This window comes from Crocodylus siamensis, chromosome 2 (genome assembly GCF_052110815.1).
Source record: "Crocodylus siamensis isolate JL-2025a chromosome 2, ASM5211081v1, whole genome shotgun sequence".
Classification (NCBI taxonomy): domain Eukaryota; kingdom Metazoa; phylum Chordata; order Crocodylia; family Crocodylidae; genus Crocodylus; species Crocodylus siamensis.
The window spans coordinates 68,908,955-68,933,458 of record NC_143396.1 but is presented as its reverse complement, the minus strand read 5'-3'; the positions used below and the strand labels follow the sequence as shown (position 1 = coordinate 68,933,458).

The following is a 24,504-nucleotide window of genomic DNA, read 5'->3' as shown; positions in this document are numbered from 1 at the left end:
TCTATTAAATTATATCTTTTTAACCATTAGTGCTCCCAGCCTTATAGTAATTTCCATTTCCACTTTGATTTATCTAATTTGCTTATGAGATTGTGTCAAGAGCCCAACTAAAAAGTAGTTGCTTCTATTTCAGACAAAGAAAAAAAATTCACAGCAGTAACAAGTGATTCTTCTCTCTATTATTAATTCAGTGCAGTTCAGCGCATTTTCATGCATTAGGTCACACAGCAGTGGACTGAAATAAGGAGTCCTAGTACAAGCTATTTTAGTGAACAGCGTAAGTTGTTTTATTAAAGTAATTTTTTAGGTTCTCTCTCTCTCAATCAGTCCAATACACCTGAAAAATCTGCACATAAGGTATTTCTAGCAGACAATATTTCAAGGTAGAAAACAATTATGGAAGATGGAATGTTATAAAAGCCTTTATAAACCAACCATCTGAGCACTACATCACGACGTCCTTGTTAGAAACCTAGGGGGTTCATGAACGTTACACTTTATATAACGATATAACAAATGTATAAAATATGCTTTGCATATGACTGTAAAAACAGCAGCACTCTGGAGCCAAGCACATGGTGTAATATTTTCATAATGAGCCTACTTCAGCATAGTAGATTTTAATAAGATTTTAATAATACTGGTAGGAAGCCAAATTACATAATGTCCCAAAATATGAAACCAAAAGCCTTTACAGGAAAAATAAAAGCTCACTGAAGCATAACTATATTTTTTTTTAAATGTGAGATTAAAAAATAAATATATAGAAGTATTTCCTAAACAAAATCATTATGCTTATTTAATTTAGAAAAAGCAAATGAAAGAAAAGGCATTCAAATTTATTCCCAAACCTCAAAATAAAATTAAAAAGGATATTATTTTAAGCAACTTTTATGAAAATGAAGGCTTTGTGCCAGCATTGGGAAACTAACTGAAAACGCAATTACTAGTTTTGGCACAGCCCTCAAGGTTCATTGAATATCTTTTCTATGACTCTCTGTGGACAAGTGATTCAGTTACCTTATAGGTTAGTTTTGGGACTTCACCGTGTTGTATATTCTAGTACAGACTTGGCCCAATAAACTAATTTCCTTTTAGACATGAAAATTAACTCCAAATAGAGTCCCATAGCTAAAAATCCAATGATTTATTCACTTAGTCTTCATTAAGTTCAAGATGTCTTGGGGAAAAGGGTTTAAAGCCCTTTGAAAACTAGCTCCAACAGAGAATATTCTCAGAACATAACATACACACACACACCACATATTAAAAGAAAGTTGCTACTACATTTAGTAAATAACCCCAAGTACAACAGTACAGTTTCATACAACCCAGTAATACTTCTAACCCTTTAAAAGTATTTTAGTGTTATTGTGGTTTGAATTTGTATGGGCAATACCTTCATGTGGATCTGTTATTTAGATCCCATGTTCAATCAACACATCAACATATATTAGTAAGGTTTTCCAGGATGCTACTAGCTACAGTAAATTCTGATGTTATCGTCAGCAATGATCCTGACCCCAATTAGATTGGGAGATGGCAATGAACATTGGAAGAATCAAAAGTTTTCTGATAAACACAGGTTGAACGGTGTCTCTTTGTTACAGCAGATTTTTAAGGAGGTGTGAAAAATGCAGCAGCCAAATGTTTAAATAGATTTAGTTCTATACGGTAACACCAAAAAAATTTCCGGCCTTACATTCTTTAGATGTCTACTTTAGCTGTAGCAGCCATTAAAAAGTTATGTGTAACTTCAAGATGAAAGGCATTAGCAGCTTCTCAGAAAAGGATAATCACAATCTTCTAGAGATTTAATGAGACGTAATTCACAGAGGCTTTTGACTCGGTCTGGTATTAATTGAATCGAAGTCAATTATGATCTTGTTGTACTTTGGTTTGAATTCCCTAAAAATAAAGAAAAAATATAGATAGATATTAGCTAGTGAGTAGTTAAACATTTTGTTTGCTTTGGCTCTAACTAAATTTTTTGAAGGAAAAAAAATTTTCTTAGATTCATTCAGTGTTTTATCTCTACAGGAGCCAATTATAGTGCACCATACTGAGAGAAACCCGGACAAGAAAGACTAAGACAAAAAGACACATGGGGTTGCTTAGTCTGTATGTTCTTCAGCTATTGGAGTTCATAAATTACCCGGGAGTCAAAGGATTTCTAACAACTTAGCTGCAGGAGGCAGCATCATATTATCAGTTTTTCCTACAAAATTTGATCTCTCTTTTTTTTCCCCTTTGCCAAGTTTTCACAAACTTCCAAAGTTTTCTTCAATAGTTCTGTTTTTTTTTTAGCAAAGGGAATATACTGCATTAAGCATCATGAAGGGGAAAAAATTAGTTAAGAGGGAACTATTTAAAAATTATAATTTTGGTATTGTAAAATTAAAATTAATACAGCCACAAAATGCATCCTTTCACATCATTAGAGCATCTGCTACGGCAATTAGCAAGGAAGGTATTTGGGGACTGAGTATATATTTTACAATCTACCAGTAAACAAAGGATTATGCAAATAGTGTGGATTTAGTGTCTCATTAAGCCCTGCAATTCAGTTCAAGAGATTCATTAAGTACAGCCTCTATCCTTAATAATCAATACAAGAAACAAACAGTCAACACACTGAAGAACATACCACTGACCATGGAAATGGTGAAGGATTCTGCTGTTCATTTTGTCCAGTTTAGTAATTTGAAATGCCAGAAACAGTTCTCAGCATGGAGAAAGTGTAGCAAAATTCCACTTGCATCAGAATGATTTATACATCACTTAGTGAAGTAGTCTTAATAGGCAGGAAATACACCAAATGACTTTAAACTGAATTTCAAGTACTGCTTTACTGGTTCATGGATGTTTCTTAGCCCAGTAGGTAGCTTTCATCCTAAATTTTATCTGTCAGAATTGTTAGATTTGCAAATTTTTAGAAGGTTCCATATTAATATTGTAAAACTTCGTAGAATTGTGAAATCTCTCCAGCTGTGTAATTATCCTCACCCATAGCATGTTATTGGTTATCAAATTATATGTAAAACAGATTGTCTTCAGATATCTGTCACTCTCTTTAAAAATCTACGCTTAAAATATCATTCAGATCTCAATACCTCAGGATATATATGCCAAGTCTCCTTCTTTTCCTTAAGAAAGCTAACTACAGAATACTGGGTAGTCATAGGCATTAATACTGTAATAGGTGGTTAATGTGAATCCATCCAGTCCAAACTGGCTGCAGCACAAGTTTGCTTTGCTTCCAATGAGGGCCCAGGGATCCACAAAGTAAAATTTCAGTTCAGTTACAGAAAGTACCTCCTCTTCCCTCCCCTCCCCCACATTTAATGTTTTTAAATTTATATAAAACAGAATTTGCCACAGTAAAAGCTATATTGTTCAAGGAGAAAAGCTTTTGCCTAAAACGGGTCTTCCCTACAGACCAATTTCTTCCTTTGTAATTTTTTTGACTACCGTATTTACTTGCATATAAGACAGGGTGCTTCCACCCCCGCCATCAGCATAGAGAAAAAAGGCTCCTTATCTTATGTTTGCATACAAGGAAGCCTCATTAGATACACTGTCTATCATTAAACTGCTGCCAAAAGCAGCATGTGCTCAGTAACAAACTAGCTACAGAGTTGATTAAATACAGCCAACACTGAGCATGACTATAAAACACATAGCCCATATGGGCAAGCATAGTGATGGAACTACCACAAGGATAGGTTAGGCTACTACATGTAATACATTTCAAATTCCTCGATACTCCCACTGCTGATCTGTGCCTCTTTCCCATTTCCAATCATTCCTGTTTCTTCAACTTAAATGTCTGCTAAACATCACCAAATGAGGCCCCAAAACAGTTCACCCAGAATCCCTCTATTGTCCCTTCTCTCAGCCTGGTGCATATTAGTGTGCCCTCACACTCCGTGAGGTGGAGCCAAACCAGGCCCTATGCCACATCTGCATATAATTTTTTAGTGGACCCCAGGACTCATGACAAAAACACCTGGTTTCAGTCACAAGTGGGGGGCTAAATAGCACATGCATCCTTTGTTGGGGTAGGAGGTAAGGAGGGAGAATCTGGAGTACACACATATATACTGAACAGTGTTGAGCTCTGGGGTCACCATGACTTAAAACACTATTAACCCTGCTAGGGCCCAGGCCAATGAACTATATGGCAAGTTATGGTACTTGTGGTCTTGGACTATATCACACATAGTTTGTACTATATATAAGTAGGCGCCAAAGTGCTGCTCAAATGTGTACTTATGGAGTGCTTATGCTAAAACTTGCAGCAGTGGGAGGGGAACAAATTCAAGGCAAACCTCCAATAATTAGATTTGAAACCTGGAAAAGTAACAAATCTATAAAATTTTCCATGTATAGAATCTAACAATTGAGTGGGGGGGTCATCTTATATTAAGGGTCACCTTATATTTGAGTAAATATGGTAATAGCCACCAGTGGTAATAGCCACTCTTTGTTTTACCTGTATATAATTCCAGCCAAATCGAACATGCGCCGGGCAGCCATCATTTCAGGGAAATCATGGTACTTGTCAGACATGAAAATAACTTCTTTTATGCCTGAAAAGATATTATGGAAATTACTTGATAGAATTCCTTTAATATGAGAGGTTTTAAAGTTGATACAAAGGCTAAAGAGAACGCTTATCGGTACACTCTAGATGGACCTGGCAATCATATTTAAAAAAAAAACACCCCAAAAACCTAAAACACAAGCTGTATTTTTAAGAGTGAAATGGTACAAAACAGAACTCCCAGCTTGTGGGCCAGATCAGGCCACTGGGCTCCCCAAGGGTTTGGAAGTTGGCAGCAGGGGAGAGTTAGCAACTAATGTTGCCACCACTCTCCCACTGCTCAATTACCAAGCCAGGCAGGCCCACATGCAGGATCCAGCAGGTATGCACAGGGCCAGGACTAGAGCAATGGGCCTGATTGGGCATGAGCAGGAGGGTGGGCCCAATCCAGCGCACACGGGGCCAGGCAACAGGTCTGATACATGTGGGGTTATGGCCAGAGCCAGGGTGGGGTGGTAGGCCTAAACGAGTCCCACATATGGGGCCGGGCTGGAACAGCAGAGCCAGGATGGTGCACACAGGGTTTGGGCAAGGGCAGCAGGCCCAATCTGTGTGCATGGAGCTAGGGCCGTGGATGTGGATTTGATGCACATGACTGGGCCCCGATCTGGCATTCTCTGTATTGGGCCAGGACCAACATTTGCCAGGTCACGGCCACAGACTGACACCACACCATTCATCCAGCCTGCAAAGCCAAAAGGTTGGGCACCATTTCTCTAGAACAGTTTTGAAAGTGTGCCTGTGTGTGCATGCACGTGCTGGGGCAAGGGTAGTTTTTTGGGTTTTTTAAATATTTTCCACAGAAAATTGGAAAACAAATACTTTTAACCCTAAAAGTTTGTGTACGCTGTTCTGCACAAAAAGGCAGTGTTCCCCACAGAAAGCATATGCTTATTGAATAATAATAAACCCTTTTAATTCAAGTGAAAACCTAGTTTCCAACAGTCCTAGTACAATCTGTAGCAGCTCTCCCATTAAACTCAGCAACTTAAAGCCCTAATTTCCACCAGACCCTTTGTTAAATATATATCTTGGGAAAACTGCTTTCCCCAATTGCTTTCAACTTTTCCAGACTGTTAAATGCCTATGCCCATTCAAATCCACATAAAACACTGTCAGAAAAGATAATCTGTCTTAATTAACAAATTCCCCTCCAACCTAAATGTGTAGGAAAATGGTAAAGGCCGGAATAGGAGCCTAACTGGAATTGCTATCACATTTGCTTTGCTAAGAGTCCTTTCTAAATTGTATGTAAACATCAGCATTTAACTATTTCATTACTCACCTGGGCATACGAGAAAGAAAAGAAAATTTAGCAGCATAGTAGCAGTGGCAACATTAATTGCCACTCCCCTGCTGCCAAGTTTCCAGACCTGTACGGAACCACATGAGCTGGATAATGTAGCTCTGCATGCTAGATTACCAGTTTGCAGTATGGCTGGTGCGTGAGGTCACTTTACAGCCAAATCCTCTACATAGGGCTGGGCCAGCACACAGTTGGATCTGGCATGCAGGACTAGGCCAATGTGCAGGATCACAATTGCATGCCAGCCCAACACCACTTATCTGGCCTGCAGGGCCACAAAGTTGAACACTGCTGCTCAACGTGTTAAGTTTGGGATAGATTAATCATGGGCATCTTATTCTATGAGAGACATTATTAAAGCTGGATCACAGAACTCTGATATGTATGAGAAAATCTATTTTTAAGATTTTAAAATTATCTACCATGCATCACATTCAAATTGAAATTTCACATATAGGCTCCCAGTAGACCTTGTGTCATGCAGAAGTTCATTCAGTTTTGTAATGCCCATGTTGCTTTTTGGCAGCTCCTAGTCTAAGTTACAAACCTAAATTAGAATCATGCTAAGAATCACAGAGGGCGCAATTAGCACTGGAAAAATTTGGCACCATTCAACTATAAAAACACAAGGAGTATCTTATGAAGTTGGCAGTGCAATTAATTCAGATTTATACAACAGCAATTTAAAGTCAAATACATCTGTGATAAGGTATAGATGAAAAGGCAGAACTGTAACATGACAAATCAATCTGACACCATTCCTTACCTGCCTGGATGATCAGTTTTGCACATTCATTACATGGAAACAAGGCAACATACATGCTACAGCCTTTTACATCCGCTGAGTTTTTGTTCATGATGGCATTCAGTTCAGCATGGCACACTGATTAAAAAAGAGAGAGAGAATGGGACAAATATTCCTAACACTGTTCATTAAAATGAGTCTAAAATTTAAAAAAAGTGTTAAGACAATTGGCTACATCCTTTCAAAGGTAAATAGCTGGCATGGTTTGTCAGAGAGGTCAAAGAACGAAAGAACCAAAAATTTCCAGATCAATGAAAGTCAATTGCTCTGACCAGGCTGCCGATTAGTAATAATATCATTAAGCGCATTAGCATTGCCATTTGCCAACACCTTTAGCAGACAACAAAGCCCTAGGCTGTGGGCCAAGTCATTTCAACCACACTAAATGCAGTAATATCTCAAGACTTCACAACTCTCTGGAGTATCTAATTGCCAATATAAAACAGCTCATTTATGTGTTTACATGCATAGACAGGAACATTCTCAGGATTATAAGACTGCATGGTGTGCTCTTAAAAAGCAGGAGAATCATGAAGTAGAAATGAACAGTTCTATCCTCAGGGTCTCAGAACTGCTCAGTTTTGCTGCAGAACTCTTTCACCTTGAGGATACACAATACACTTTCCTTTCCTTTTTTGTGTCCTTATGACAAGGTATTTAACAGAATTCACAGATTCGTTAGAATCAACATGAACACTTCTGCTATGGCCTTAAACGTGTGACCTCTGAGCTGTGAACCACATGCCTCAGCACCTATGCCACCCCACAAGACATAATCAGAACCATAAAAGCATCCTATCTTTAATATTAACAGAGGTTTCTGGCTCATTTAAAAAAAAAAAATGCTGTCAGGTTTCCTGAACAGAAAACGAACATCCGTCATTTCTCAAAGAACAGTGCTATACTACTTGACTCCAGTGTGTCTCAGCTGCTATGGACAGATTGCATGTTTGTAATGTCTTACGAAGTGGGACAAGAAAAGTTCAGTCTCCCTTGCCATTCCACTGCTACAGCATAAATATCTAGACATGCAAACAAGATGGAGAATATACCTCACATTGTTGAACTGCCAGCTAACATTGAGAATGACGATGGGTTGTGATATTTGGAAGCTTTCTACCAGGAGTGGGAAAAATGGACAGACTGCTACCTTATTTCACATAAAAACCCACTGGTTATTAGGGCTGTGCGAAACAGCACTGTTCTGCTTCAACTTCTGTTTCAATGTTTTGATGTAACAGTGTTTCATTTAGTTTTGAAAGCACTGTTCCATTTTGTTTCATCAAAATTGTTTCACTGTTTCAATGTTTCGCTCATAGGCTATAATGGGGAAGCACGAAACTACCTATCTGCCTATAACTTTGTCATTTCTTGCCTGATTTGGATGAAATTTGCAGGGATGGTAGCCCCTTCAGAGGGCATGAATCCTGCCAAGTTTCAAAGAGATAGATGCAGGGATTTCTGGGAAACTGCACCTCGAGTCACTTGCAAGCAGCAGCAGCCTCCTGTGATCCGGCAGGCAGATCAGGGGCCTGCATCCCTGTGAGTACAGGAGAGCTCCTGCAGCCCTCCCAGGAGCGCAGGCAGGCCCCTGATTTGCCTGCTGGATCACATGAGGTTGCTGCTGCTGGCTGGGGCCAGTAGCAGCACCAATCTTCCCGGCACTAGGTGCGGGCTGTGCACAGCACTGGCAGGCAGATCAGGGGCCCACACACCCAGGTGTGCTGCAGGCCCCTTATCTGCCACCTGGATCACAGGAGGCTGCTCCTGCCACCTGGGACCAGCACTGGGCGTAGCCTGCACCCAGCACCGGGAACATCGGTGCTGCTGCTGGCCCCAGGAGCAGCCTCCTGTGATCTGGCAGGCAGATCAGGGGCCTGTACCCCCAGGAGGGCTGCGGGGGCTCTGCTGGACTCCTCCTGGGGGTGCGGGCCCCCAATCTGCCTGCTGGATCACAGGAGACTGCTAATACTGGCTGGGACCAGTGCTGGGTACAGCCCGAACCCAGCACCGGGAAGACTGGTGCTGCTGCTGGCCACAACTGGCAGCAACAGCATGCTGTCATCTGGCATGCAGATCCAGGGGCCCACACTCCTGGGAGGGTTGGAGGCTGTACCAGAATCCTCCCAGGGGACACGGTCCTCAGATCTGCACCAGATGACAGGAAGCTGGTGCTGCTGGCTGGGACTGGCACTGAAGCCAATTAAGCCTAGCTTCGAAACTTGAAACACTTCAAAATGTTTTGAGTACCCTTGTTTTGTTTCAAAGGCTTTTGTTTTGTTTCAATTTCACTGTTTTGAGCTCAAAATGCATCAAAACAGCTTTGACCCCAGTATTCTTTCCTGCCATGGCAGGGGGTCGGACTAGATGATCTGCTCAGGTCCCTGCCAACCCTACAAACTATGAAACTATGAAACGAAACACCTGGTGAAATTTTACACAGCCCTACTGGTTTTACAATATTAAAGTATTATACGTATCAATTTGGGCTGAATTTGAATGGCTGACCTGAGTATAAAAGACAGATTGTAGTCAAAAGCCCTCACTGCTTACTTCAAGAAATAGAAGCAGAAACTCATCTGATTTGGATCTTGCCCACATAGTAATTTTCCAGTGTGAGGATGTGCATTTAGAGTGTCCTGGCTTTTGAGTACTTACTTCCTTTTTGGATATTTTAAAATATACTGCATTAGATAGAACTGTTCTTAATGTATACTAAGAGTGTTCACATGGGATGTTAGTACTCAATAGCCTGTGTTTTAGACAAACCCTGAAGGACCAATTACTTCAACTGCTGTATAAATATCTATGACCTCTGGTGTCAGTGTGACCATGTTATCCACCTATTTACTTTCTTACAAAGCCACATATTGTATAATGTTAAAGACACCCGAAATTTATCATGTAAAAAAAAAATAAAAATAAAAAATCGTGGTTTCTACTGCAACTGTAACTGCATATCCTGTATACTTTATACCAGAGGTCCAACAGACAGGCCATGGACCATATCTAGCCTGTGGGCTCAGCCATATGATCTGCCCCAGGAGTCGCTGGACTGTCCCCATGTTCTAGCCTCAACCATGCCTGCTGCATACAACATGTGGGCTAGACCCAGTGCTGCATGCTCTGTACACAGCACAGGAGGATGGTCCAGGGGCCAGTCCAGATCAAGCCATGCCAGAACCAGCACAAAGGACAAGTCCTGCAGGACAAGTCCATATGCCTTGTGCTGGGCATGCAGTGTGCACTCCTGGTCCAGCCCCACATGCTGCATGCAGCACATGGGCCAGACCTGGCACTGTATATGGCACAAGGGGTCTAGGGCATGTGCTGCATGCAACACCCTTGACTGACCTTCTACCTGCACCACAATGTGTCCAGCCTGTGCACTGTGGGCAGCACGTGCCCCGTGGTGGCCCCATGTGCCATGGACCCAGCACCACCGGAACTGTGGGGCCAGATGAGTTTGATACCCCTGATTTATACTTATAGCTTACATGCAAATATATGAAGATGTACATTAAAAGACAGAATCAGGAATAAACTTCAAATATGCAACATAGCTAAGTTAATGCTATGTAATATATTTCTTATAATTTTAGTGCTCAATTTCTTTCATTATTTGTATTGCAGTAGGACCTACAGTCTTCAACTAACTTTAAAAGGTTCCCGCTGTTCTAAGCAGTATACAAATCAAAGTAAGCCTACCCTTTTGGTAGGCATGCCACAGATCAAGCACCAGACCCTCCCCAAGTGCCACTCTGATCCTTTCTACTGCCAAATCTGTTATGCTTTTCTCTCCTCTCCGCCCAATCTGCTGCTATGCTTTCTGCTCCCTGTCCTATCTGTGCTGGCTGCTCCCTCTGATCCACTACCTGACACATATAGAGGCTGTCTGTGCCATCTGTGGCACGTGTGCCACAGGTTGGCCACCTCCAGAGTAAGGTATACCAACAGCCTCAAAGAACTTACTTTCTACACTGGCTAGACAGAAAGAGCGTAGAAGATATGGATGACATAAAAGCCAACGGAGGCAGAAAACAATCAAATGATGTTTAGGTGCTGAGCAACTCGCTCCAAATCAGTTACCACTCGAGCATCCAGGTCTGGGACAGACATTACATAAACAGGTTTGAGCCAAATCAGTTAAGTCTGATACTGCATTCAACCGGGTTTATCTCAAACCAGTTTCAGCCATTTTCAAACTGGTTTATGTGCACTGAAAGTCTGTTCTGTTACAAGTTTAAACCCGTTTCTGATCACTTAAACCAGTTTACATGTAACGTCTGTCCCTAGCCCCATAGACTATACACACAAGTTTTCAGTGGTGCTTAAAAGTCTGCTTTGGGCATACTCATGACTGCCTGTCCTGACAGGGTTGAACAGCAAAGCAGGTACCTCACACCTGAACCCTGTTAAGAGCCACAATTTTGGCATTCCTCTACCCATCTCACCTGGAGGGCCCAACTCCATTAAGTGTTTTCATTTCCCACATAACATACAGATAGAATAGTGATGTCCTTTTTCATCAGTTACAACATTCACTCATGAAGTGGAAGTCCTAAGTGTAGTTCCCTCTCCTGCCTGACATTATCTTAACCTGCATACCCCAAATGAATGCTCTGACCACCAACATAATAAGTGCTCATGCAATCTCCCCCACTGAAATTATTCTGCTGTGCTAACAAAAAAAAGTCAAGATTAATCTGACCATGAGTAAGCAGAAGTATCCATGACTCTACAGCTTTACAGTCGTAGCACTGAGAGCAAAGGGGAGATCTAGCTTATATTGTCTGTTGAAATAAATACTTAAAATAAACATTCTCAGAGCAGAAGCCCTATGGTTCCCATTTCCCTTAACTCCCAAGCTGTAGAGTCATCCTCCCTTCTCTTTGGCCCAATGAATATTTCAGCATTCCTTGCAAAGGACAGCTTCACAACAAAGGAAAATTGTAAGCAGTTTCATCCTGGACCAGCCTCTAGTCTGGTGGCTAGGGCAGTCTCTTAGAAAGTGGGAGAGATTAGGTTTGAATACCCACAAGCTGAGGAAGATATAGGTACCTCTCACCTTTAAAGAGAAGATTCTGGGCTGTGAGTTTTCTAAAGAGGAAGGCACCCACTAGTACTGAGTCCCTAAATTACTATCCCTTTCCACAAAGTATGCTGCCTTTTTGTAGATTCCATTATGAGGCTCCTACATACATACCTCAGGGATGCTTATTCAGTTAGATGAGCCAGTCACTTCCATACAACACATTATGGTGCAAGGCAATGCCAGGCAAAGGGAACTCTATATAGACTAGCTGCAAAACCAGTCAGTATATCTGCATTAGTGTTCAATATCAGACTGTATCAGGCTGTGCACTGACACACCAGCTCAACTGCATACAATTATGGAGCTAACATATGCAGAGCTAGTATGCATTAACTTAGCATGGTACTGCATTGTCCTGACGCTGATCCCCATCCTCATGCTAATACTGACAACCAGCTTGTTGTCAGCACTAGCAGATAGGTGACGCAAGGAAGGGAGCAATGCACCTTGGGGTGTCAGAGGATCCACCTAGGATCCATCTTTTGGTGTGTGATAGGCTCATGTTCAAATTTAAGCTCAACAGAAACCAGGGGGGTGAGGGACAGAGAGGAGAGCGAATTCTACATTTTTTGGGCAACACCTTTGTGGCTGGTTGGCTACTTTTTGGCAGGTAGGCCATTTTATCATGCATAATAAATGTAATTTGTGTGAGTGCCCTAAGGTAGTTTTTTGGGCTACTCTATGAATGGCTTTGTAATGACAGGGGTTGTGGGGTAGGGGAAAGAGGGGAAGAGAAAAAGCCACCTCATCTCTGACTGGATACATGAACAGAATAGTTGGAAGTTATTGCAGAAAACTAAACTATACTGAAATGGAGCCAACCTGGCCATACTGCAGAATAATGCTGGTACAACTCAGCAGCTACCACCTCCCATTTTAACTCATAGCTTCTCAGATCAGCAGCATATAGATTCACAGATTGTTAGGGGCTGGAAGGGATCTTGTAGATCATTGGGTCCAGTCCCCCTGCACTAGGCAGGAAAAGATAACTGGTGTCAAGTGACCCCAGCGAGGTGATTGTCCAGTCTCCTTTTGAAGATTTCAAAGGAGGTGACTGCACCACCACCGCAGGGAGTTTATTCCACAGACTGGACACCTGAGTGTGAAGGAGTTTTTCCTGGAATTGAGCCTGAAGCGGCCTTCCAGGAGTTTGTATCTATTGCTCCTGGTCTTCCCCTGGCGAACAGCTCTTCCCCGAGCTCTTGATGTACTCCCCTGATGTAGCGATAAGCTGCTACCAAGTCCCCTCTCAGCTTTCTCTTCTGTAGGCTGAAAAGGCCCAAGTCCCTCAGCCACTCCTTGTATGGCTTGTCTTGCAAGCCCCTGATCACATGGGTGGCTCTTCTTTGCACGTCCTTGTTGAAGTGCAGCGCCCAGAACTGGACACAGTACTTCAGCTGCAGTCTCACCAGTGTGGACTACAGTGAGAGTATCACTTCCTTAGTTCTGCATGACATGCAATGGTTAATGCATGCCAGCATGTTGTTTGCCCTGCTGGGCACAGCCAGCTCATGTTCATGCGATGATAAGTGCATGTGCATACATTCTAGAGAGAGAAAGACAGATAATGGGAACTGAGTTACAACACTTACTATATCCTGAATTAGTGTTCAGGTTCACTACAAAGTTAAGTCCCTTTAAGCAATACATCTTTAATACAGACAGCAACCTAAAATATTTATGGGATCTGCAAAGATAAAACTAGGAGTATGAATCCAACTTCTTTAGTGTACCATAAAAAGCAGACAGACCAGTTTTAAGAGGTCACAAAACTCAAAAATAATTAAAACTGATTTATTTAAAATATATTTTTTTGCTTCTTAGGTGAGAATTATATGACAAGTTAAATTTGTGATGTCTACCTTCAGCCATAAAGAGAAAATTACAGAAGCTGAAAATTTCCACTAGAAGTTAGGAGGAAAGGTTCCTTCATGTCTAAGAGACTCTAAGGACTACATTTTTCATGCATTTAAAAAAAATGAATTTAAAAAAGTAAATAAAATGAAGAGATTGCAGATAAGAAATTCAAGAAAGAACATTTTCAATCCAAAGGCAATGCTTCAGAAGGCTACCAGCATCTCAAAAGGGAGAAAAGTAGAAAAATATTTTGTATTTCTTAAACAATGCCATTCGTAATCATAAGAAAAGAACCTTGGCAGGCTGCTAGTTTACAGACATACTGACTGCCTATTTGTGCATTAAGTTTACCAGTGCAATTTGCCCAATATCATGGAGCACATTAGTTAAATAGCTGGAAATTGAGCCCTGGAGCCCAGACGTAAATCTAAAAACACTTCTCATCTGGGGTTATGGAATTTTGTAACCTCTTGGTATCAACAGGTTGGGAACTCCCCCAATTATCAGCAATGCACACTGCATTCAGGCAATAATGCAATAATTAACTTCCCAATTCATTTAAATTCTGCACAGGAATATAATAACTCTTTAAGTTTTCCAAAGAAACTAATAAAACTAACATTCTTACAAAATCCTCTGGGTAAGGTGTCCCTCTCCACATTAAAATATTCAGAGAGCCAGCAGTAATAAGGTTGCAATGCCCGTTTCCATTCTGGAAGTGACTTGGAAAAGCATTCTCTAAAGACTTAATTAGCAATAGAAATAACCTTGCAACAAGAAGTTTGCCTATGTCCTTGATACTCCCATCATTTGTTAATTTGTACAAGTGGGAAAAAAGGAGGCAGAGGGGCTAACTTAGCTACTTATATCATTTCTATTTCTTTTGCCAATGCATAATATTGTCTCGTGCTACATTTATGAATTTGTATTTAATACCTCACCTACAATGTTACCCAATGAGAAGCCCTAGCTTATGCTATTACTATTACTTTCTGAATGCTGTAAATCCTGCCATAAAGAAGTGGGTTACAATTGTAAAATTAAATCTTCCCACCTACCATAATAAAACGTGCTGGACAAAACAGTAGTTACTATAAGAACCATATGACCATCCAAAGTATGTATTAACATTGTGTTTACTTGACCAAGCTGTGACAAAGAATCACCATATTTCATCAGGCAAGTAGCAATTACTCAGTGCAAAATTTAACATTTTTTAATATTACTATACACAACAAGTACTATATGAAAGCCTATACAAAGTTTGCAATATTGTATAAGCAGTATATACATATAAAATGCACTTAGGACAACATTTTCATTGTTATAAAACAAAAGAGCAGGCTTTATGAACAAGGTTACTTTGGCAGTAGGAGTTCACAAATTGCACAAGTGATGAGTTCCCAATGCAGTAATTTTTTTCTAAAATGTTTTTCGCTATGTGAGAACAAAAAAACCCCACCCAATTGACTCCCATCTGGTTAGTGAAATGAGACAGAGCTCTGGTACTTTGAAAATAACTATTCCAGTGGGTGATTCCCTCCCAAACCCTTTAAGGAAATGGATCTTTGGTGGAAAAATGTTTCTTAAGAACCTTAGGAGGGGAGCAGGATACTCCTCTGACTTGGATGAAATAAAAGTTTTGCTGAGTGTGTGAAGGGGGCTAGAGAAGGAAGGAGGGTTCACTAACAGGAACATGGACTTTGTTTACTTATTCAAGAAGCCCATCCCTGGTGCAGGGTAAAATGAGAGTAGGCCAGCATTGTGATTTTCAATCAATCACAGCTCCAGTCCTGTGCTTGGCTTTAGTTTCTTGGGTTTCCAAGTTAATGGACATCTGGGTGAGAAGCCTCAGTCCTGTTAGGACTCTTTCACACTTGTTTTTTACCACTTCCCTCCACACTCCTTCAGGCATTCTGCTGCCATTGTTACTTGCCCCATTTCCTATTACAGCAGTAAAGAAACTAGTGCTGTTTCTATTTCATTCATGACTAATAGAATATATACTTGGGACAGTGTAATAAAGAACTACTGGTCCTCATTTCACAGGACTATTAGCTCCATCAAATACACTGAAACCTCCTCACTAAATACTAACAGAAGTTTCTCTGGAGTTTGCTGGGGCTACCATACTAAGGGACACTGGCTCCCTCTAAATAAGAATTCTCTTGGTCTCAGTCCCGCAAGGTGGTATAGCCCTCAAGAAATGGCAGCACTGCCAACCACTACAATCTTACTAAAGTTCTGTGACATATGGTATGTTTCTTGAAGCTCTCGTGGCTCTGAAAAGCTTGACCACTTACATTAAGTGCACCAAAAGGTTCTTTAAAAACAAAACAAAAGCATTTTTTAAATCTCACAGTTTTGCAAGAATGACACTAATTTCTAAATGTTTGAGTTAGTAATGCTGCAATTTAATTATAACCTCCCATCAGTTTTTACGTGGTCAAAATGATCCTATATATTCACGTAAGTAACCTGTAATCCTCATCACTGAAGAAAATGACTAAGTAGCATATCCTAGCACAATTGTTAATATTTAGAACAAAAAGCCAATTTGTTTCATTTTATACAGCATGTACAGTGCATTGTTTTTAAATGTGCATATATACTTTATTAAAATTTGAACAAGTCCACAATATTTGGGAAAGGGTTCTGCTCAATTTATTCTTTGTATAAAGCCTCAAAGTGATCTACATTTGCCAGCCTTCTTGTGCAAAATCTCCAATTAGACTGTTTGTCAAAAATATTCTTAGATTAGTGTAGAAACAGAGGGACATCAAGTGAATGAAGCAACAAACATTAGTATAAAGACTTATGTTGATAAAAGCAAAAAAAAAAGAGCACTTTAAGTGTGCTGGAAGCAAACAGTAAATCATCAAAACCGTGGATTTATCTAACAAAACCAGAGGGCATTCAGCTTGAGCTGTGCCTGAAAGCAAAAAATGTGATCTTATTGCCAAGAAGCTTCTGCCTGTTCTACTTTAGGTTCATACACCTTTAGGTTCAGCTTTCAGTAGTGTCGTAATAAGTTGGTGTTCGAGACTTAACCTCCCCAAAATTAAACAGACACACAGAACTTCCATTGACTGGTAGCCTGGAAAAAGCCAATCCAGGCAGGAGATAAAGAGGCCTGAAACTATAAAATATAAATCTCCCCCTGCAGGATGCTGAGTCCCTGTCATCAGCTTGCATGCCTAGGCCCAGGCCAGTACAATTTCTGAACATACTATCTGCTGGTTTAAAAATATACTAAAACTAAAGAACAGTTTTATCCAATTATCACCTGAGCAACTTATCATTGTCCAATGTCTGTCTGCCAACATTAGTTTTTATCCTCACACCAACCCTTTGCTATGAAGAACATACTAATCATAGCCCAATCTGAAAATAGGAAATTGAGACAGACTATAATCCTGACTCTATTCATGTCATTTAAGATTTCAGGACTTCATTGAGAGAACAGAAAAAGAAAAGAAAAAACTTGCCTGCAGTAGCACAATCATGTGGGATTATCTGGGTTGTTCCTAATTCTGAAAGTCCTAATGCAGGTTCTCAGTCACAAACCCACCCTTTCTAATGACATACATTTTCTGTAATACCTTCCTGCCTTATATTCTTAGAGAGAGAAATACTACTTGTAATTGTTCCACTGTCAAAGTGAACTTCCAAATACAAACTAGAGAACAAATACTAATAACTAGAGGGCACGGTTATTTCTAAATGTCAGAGCCACTAGACTACTGCAGATAATAGTCACAGAAAACACAGGTGATGTTATTTTAGACATTTTTGTAAGTTACAGGACCAGGCAGGAGAGAGAACTGGCAGTAGAAAATAGGGTTTGGCTCAAGTCATCCTAAGTTTATTCTTCCATTTAAATTAAAATGGAATCAACAAGAGTAGTTGTAACTAATGTTTTTAACTTCAAAAGAGCTATTTCGAAAGAGCAAGGACCTAGTTCAGGAAGTCAAATTAGAGAGCTCAGTTACATGAATACGGAGAAATTCCTTAATCCCAAAGTGCAAAAGCTATTCAAAAACCAGTATTCCATGCAAAGCAGTGGGATAGAGCAATCACACACTTGCAAAGAAAAGATTCAGACCAAACTGGACACCACGCAAAGGGTATTAAGAATAAGCAAAAAGCCTTCAAGGGATGGAAAAAGGATTGATCTACATTACTTTGCTTGTCTTAGAGATAAAAACAAGAACTGAAAAAAGTTAAACCAAGTTAGACTTTGCAAAGGATATCTGAACAAGCAGTTTAAAAGGTTCCTCGGCCATAAAAAAAACCCGTTAATTTGTTTTATATATAACACATATAAATCCACACACACACACAAATACATATTGTAAATATAAGAACTAGGGCCACAAAGCACCAAGATTAAAGACATTGATGGCATAAGAGGAAAAACATTCGCCGAAGTTTTCAAGAAGGATGGCGAACAAGCATGAAAGTATGGAATTATAATATCTGGAAGAGAAACAAAACTTCAAGGAAAAAATTGATTGGTTATTTCCATCACAGAATTAAGAAGGAACTAATGCACACACAGAGAAAAATCACAAATCCAGCAAGGATTTTTTAAATAAAACCTATTAAGTTGAGAATAATACTGTGCAAATATTAAATATTAAAAAAAAAACTCACCTAAAAAAAATGAAGTATTCTAAGAACCTGCAGGTCTGTCCAACCTCAACAGTATCCAAGGCATTACAATTACCAAACATAAAAGAAAATGGATTAAAATGCAACATGAGTTTCCCAAAAAGTAGATTTTACCAGATTACCTTTCCTACCTCTTTCCCACCACAAGACAATTGATTTTATAGACAAAGGAAATAGAATGGGACTTCTGTGCAGCATTTCAGATACTGCCACGTGGAAAATTAGTTAAAATTGAGAAGACGGGGAATTAATACAAAAACCATAAGGTAAGAAAAATGCCAAAAAAAGTGATGCTTTCTTATTTAATATTTTAATTAACAACATATGCACAAAAGCTAGGAGTATGCTTATAAAATCTGCTGATGACATCAAACATGGAGGCCTAGATGATATAGAGAAGGATGAGAATATCCAGCAAAAAGAACTAGATTTCATTGAGGAATGAAGTTACATCAATGAAGTGACAATTAATACCATTTTCTCCTATAAAATGGTAAGCCAATCGGAAACAGAGTGGGGCTACCAGAATTCAAAAGGCAAAGAAGCATATGACAAGGTATTTCCTGTACAATGGTAATAATCCTGCCATTTTGTGCATTTATATTGTACAAGGAACTCATAAAACCTCATCTAGGGCACTGAATATAAAATTCCAATCATCCATGTGCAAGGAAATCTAATTCAATCTGTAACAGGTGCAGAAAAAGGGCTACTCAAAGGCTCATGGACCACTGTACAAAAGAAGACTAAAAGAGGTTGTCTTATATTTTCTTTCACTATCTTAAGGTAGATAATTGTTCTCTATTAAGTCCATTACAGTGTAAACAGCAGGGAGCTAAGGGAAAATACTGGCATAAAAACAAACATATCAACAACTGGCTGTGAGCAAGTGTAGGATGGAAATTACAAGGGTCAGTTTTGGAAAAGCCTTCATGTATTATGGCGGAATTAATATATATAACCAGTTTTAAGATGGGTATTTATAAGAGAACTAGAGACTAGTCTTCCTATCCTCCATCTTCTAGCTCTACATACAGAAGGTACAATCACACAACTATATTCATTTAGCAATGGTATGGTACAGTTTTAGTGACGGAACGAATTTTTTCAATGCTTAATTGTAATGGAAGAGGAGATGGGGCTGTAGCCTTTCTGAACAAGTCAGGCAGAAGAAGCAGGCAAGGATGAAAGGAGAAAGTTTCAATCTGCACACAAGCACAGTGGCAATTAGCAAAAACAGGGATGATGCAAAATCAAACAGTTTATTACAGGTCTTTTAAATCAGCAGGATGTTTTTAAAACACAAACTACTTGCCTGGCCTCTCAGGCACATGTGTATGCATGATATTTTTTTTCCTGGAAATCTGACCATCCTTTCTAGGCTGTTCATTTAACCAGACTAGCTGCAAAAATGACAACATCTTGTATTACTGGTTTTTGGAACAAATTTTATGGAAAACTTGGGGTCAGGATGAAGTCATCATCAGGGCATCCAGTTATCCTAAATCAGAGATGGCCAACCTGCACCATGAGTGCCACAAGTTGCATGGCCAGCCTCTATGTGGCACACACAAGATTAGGGAGAAGGCAAGGAGCACAGTGGCAGATGAGGCACAAAAACACAAAACAACAAATCAGGCAGGAAACACATGCAAGGAAGCAGAAAGCCGAGCAGCAGAGCAGGCAAAAAGCACAGGGCTGGAAGAAGAAAGCAGAGCAGCAGAATGGGATCAGACTGGCACTTAGGGCAGGTGCAGGGCTAATTTGTGCCTCACCTGCCAAAAAGGTTGATCCTCCCCACACTGTCCTAAACGATCTTATGAAAAAAAATTGTAATTCCACCCCACCACACCCATTTTTTAAATTTATCAGCTTGGATTAACAGTTTTATTTCAGAATCTATCTTGATCTGGCCTATACTAAATCTATCTATACTGATACAGGGGTCCAGCCTTAATGAACTCATTTGTGGGACTGAGATTTTATTGAAAAGGATAACAGTCCTCACATAAAATGCTGAGTACTGGAAGAAGCTTGATTAGAAATAGTATTCTGTTTTTATCAGCGCAGTATATCCAGGATGAATTTTCCATACTTATCCAGGAGGGTAAAAAAAAGCAGCCACTTCTTAAACCCAGGGATAAAAAGTACTCAAATCTTAGTTTTACTGCTGTACTGCTTTAATTATAGGACACCCTGGTAGCAAGATTGAAATAGGAAACTCTGGTCAATATCAAGTAACCTAACTCTGTCAAACTTCAACTGTTCAGGCTAAGATTTTTTTCCAAGCCAGCTTTGCCTCAGGTTGAATTCCCCCCTCTCTTCCCCCTTCTTCAACTGTGTGGAAAATTTCAACCATAATTCATCTATTTCACAGAAGCAGGTTGGGAGGAGCTGGAGGGGGGGGCAGGTGCTGATCTGCCCATCTTAAAAAGTTCTGCTGATTTTTTTTTTTTTTTTTTTAAACTTTGAAGAGTAACCTAAAGTCTAGCAGAGAGGTGGGCATGGGCAAGATCCGGCCATGGAGGGGCTTTATCCAGCCTTTGGTGGGTCACTAGGTCCCGCCTGGCCGAGGCGTCACCCAGCCATGACACATCCTGCCATGCCCTGGGGGCACCAGGTGGCTGGGGTGGCTCCATGGAGGGACTGCCTTTCTAGGCAGCTCAGGCAGCAGCCGCTTCTTTAGTGCTCCTGCTGCTGACCCTGGCCCCACAGTACAGGTGGGGACCAGCATAAACAGCCCCGACCCCAAGCACCCTGGGCCAGCTCCAGGCTCATCCAACTAGGTTGAGCAGCAGCAGTGCAGAGGGAAAAGCAGCAGCAGCAGCGCAGAGGGAAAAGCAGCCCATCCCCCTTGATTCCTGGTGCAGCTGCGCGGGGCTGACCTGCATCTCCGCTGCATCACTGCCACCTCTGGGCTGCCCCATGAGGCAGCAGTGGCAACACAGGGCAAACGCAGGGCAGCCCAGCATGGGCTCTGGGCAGCTACACCAGAAAGCACCGGCAGCTGAAGGGGCCACTTTTGCCCCGCGCTGAGCAGCAGTTGCTAACCCACATCGCCCTGCTGAGCCTGGGTCCCAGCACTGGTTCCAGGCTTGCTCATCCAGGCTGAGCAGCAGCAGCCACAGTAGCAACAGTTGGGCAGAAAGTGTTGCTTGGCACAGGGGAAGTGGCCTCTCCCCCTTACCACCGCTGGGCAGTTTCTGGTATTGCTGCATGGAGCCTGTACCACGCCAGGTCACTGCCTCTGGGCTGCCTCAGTGCAGCACAGCCACAAAGCATCCCAGAGGCAGCGGTGATGGAACCGCAGGGCAGCCTGGCGTGGTGGAGGCTTTGGGCAGCCGCACCAAAACCTGCCCGGTGGTGGCGAGAAAAGGAAGCCACTTTCCCTCTGCCAATCAATACTTTCTGTCTGGCGCTTCCACCCCTCAGCCTAGACAGGCAAGCCTGAAGTCAGCATGGGGTTGTGACTGTGCATGCTGGTCCCTGCTGTTACTGTGGGGCTGGGGCCAGCAACGACAGCCGGAAGGAGCCACCCCATCCCTGCTGCATGCCCAGGGGTGGCAGGATGTGCCACAGTTGGACAGTGTGGAGCAGGCATGGGGCACCCTGGGGCTGTGCACTGTTGGCAGTGGCAGGGAGATGCCTTAGGCACACGAGCTCTGGGCTGTGGCAGAGCGGGTGCTGCTCAGAGGGGTGCACACAGGGGGGCTCCCATGCATACCCCATGTACTCTCAAGCCCTCCTCCTGTAAACCTCACATCCACACCCTTCCCATACACAATCACACACCCCACAAATACTGTACCCACACATATACCCACAGGCCTCTGGAGGAAGCCCCACTCATTGCTACACACTCACACCCCACCACACATGCACCCACACACATACCCCCCAGCCACCCTCTCCCTCCACATACCCCACAGCCCCCACAAACCCCGTACACATCCACACGTCCCAACAAACTCCCTGTACCCACCCACATCTCCCCACAAACCCCATACTTACTTACTCATACCCCCCCCACACAATATAGAAGAGTAAGACTTCATTTTGAGCTATTATGCAATCACTTCTATATATACAGCACAAACACACAAATTAAGACAACAATTTTTTTTTTAATTAAATTAAAATATATTATTATGGATGTTTGATTTTTAGTATACAATTCAGGGCTTTTTTCTGGTTATAAGATGGGAAACCCTGTTCCCAGAAGGAGTACTTCCAGGGACAAGGGGAGGGACTTCTGGTGGCAAAGGTCAGAGGTTAGGGGTGGGACTTCCTGTCCCAAGATGGCAACTAAGAGAGGGAAGAAGGGAACAGGGCACTTGTTAATGGGCGGAGCTACCCTTGCAGCCTTTGACAGCTCACCAAAACTCGTTAAAGCGGCCCTCCAGCTGAAATAATTGCCCACCCCGGGTCTAGCAAGAGATGCTATTTTTACCATGGACATGCCTTTTGCTGTCCCTGTGAAAAAAAACACACTAAAAATTATTTAATTTAAAGCCTTACAGAAAATAGAAGTCCCAATTCATGTGCACTCTATAAAGACTTGCTAGAACTGGGGTGCACCTCTCTCACAGTGAGGTCCCCTTGCAATATGGACTGTCCACTGGAGAGCTGCCAGTAGAGGGATCTATTTTGATCAGATGGAAAACCTCAGCAAGTTTGCACACAGTAAACTGGGCTATACATGCAGGGATTAATGTCAGAAAGTGGCCTAGAAAGTATTCCTTACCATAAGGATATTTTGTATCTAGCCTGTTCTGTGCTGTTCTTGTCCAGGGTAGCACGTCATCACTGCAACCATTAGGCATCCCATTGTATCCAATCCCAACAATCTTGTTCTCGGAATTCACAATACAAGCACCAACCTGAATAGAAAGAAACTTTATTTACTAGTAAGGCACAAGGAGCATGCAAGGTGGTTTATAGAACTGCACAAAGATTCAAGCTAATGTGCTTTAATCATATAAGAGCTGTAAGCCCAGAGTCTGAACCAGGCCTCATATCTGGCATAAAATCAGCATAGTTGTAGTGACATAAAACTGGTCTATGCCAGCTTGTACCACAATATTTGATCATTTAAGACTCCCATCATCTGTTATTTTCATCCACGTGTGTGTGGAGACATTTATTTTTTAATAAGAATGTCCTATTTTAATACAGCTCAAGTCACAAATGCAAAAATTAAAAACAAGCTAGTTATTCTGATGATTAGTTAATATATAGACCAGCCAAGCTAAAGATCTGATCCTGACTGACTGATATGTAGGTAAACTAAGAGGCATGCAATAAAAACAGCAAAGGAGAGTAAAAAAAGTCTAGCATGTACCTTCTTACTGTCATAATTTTACTAGGATTTTACTCCCCTGTTTTCTTACTTATTTTGTTCACAACAGGTTAAAGGGAGGATAGGGCCAACAGGCCTTTTGAAAGTGTATTACAGGAGGAAGATGGAGATCAGAAGGTAATATGTAAATATAGCAAAGGATGCATGGAAGAAGACAGTGGAAAAGAACATCTGAAAGGGAAGGAAGTCAAATGACAAGCAAGAAAAATGTAACCCAGTATAAGATGGGAAACAAATTGCACAGTGCCTTTAAAGTAAGGAGAAATAAACTCCAGCTGGTATGTTGGTTTAAGATTTCATATAAAAACCCAATAATATGATAAGAAAAAAACTCATCATCTCCAAACTTACTTGTATTATTTACATCAATAGCTACATTTACTAGGAGAAAACAGAAATGCATACATTTTCATTCTATTAGAATTATTTTCTAAATGTTAATAACTTTTGATACCTAAGCACTTTACTTAGTAACACCCACAAAACAAAATGCCTGTAGCAAACTTATCTACATCCGGCAAATACCGAAATGCTTTCCAATAATGATCTGCTATTATATGCTATATATGTACTATACCTGCATACTGCATTCTTACCTGAGAATTTGGATCCTTGCTTCTTTGTGCTGACAAAAAAGCTACTGCCATAAAATATTCAGGCCATTCCAAATAATCCTCCCGTTTCTTATGGAATATTTCACGGTCATACCTATAATATGCAAGATTTTTAAACAACAACAACAACGAGTGTGAAAGAGGGCCAAAGAAAATACTTCTACTTCTTGCCTTGGAAAGAATTCCCC

At 41.1% G+C, this 24,504-nt stretch overlaps 1 protein-coding gene across 1 annotated transcript in view; it reads right to left on the bottom strand.

The window, feature by feature from the left end:
- Positions 1-247: 247 nt before the first annotated feature.
- DCTD (dCMP deaminase) overlaps positions 248-24,504 on the bottom strand; it is a 29,957-nt gene continuing 5,700 nt past the window's right edge. The window contains exons 2-6 of the mRNA XM_090036134.1: positions 24,299-24,410; positions 23,088-23,223; positions 6,679-6,795; positions 4,496-4,592; positions 248-1,908 (exon numbers count right to left, since the gene is read on the bottom strand). Of these exons, the coding sequence (XP_089892260.1) occupies positions 1,830-1,908; positions 4,496-4,592; positions 6,679-6,795; positions 23,088-23,223; positions 24,299-24,410 (541 nt within the window). The 3' untranslated portion in view covers positions 248-1,829. The remainder of the gene's footprint in view (positions 1,909-4,495; positions 4,593-6,678; positions 6,796-23,087; positions 23,224-24,298; positions 24,411-24,504) is intronic.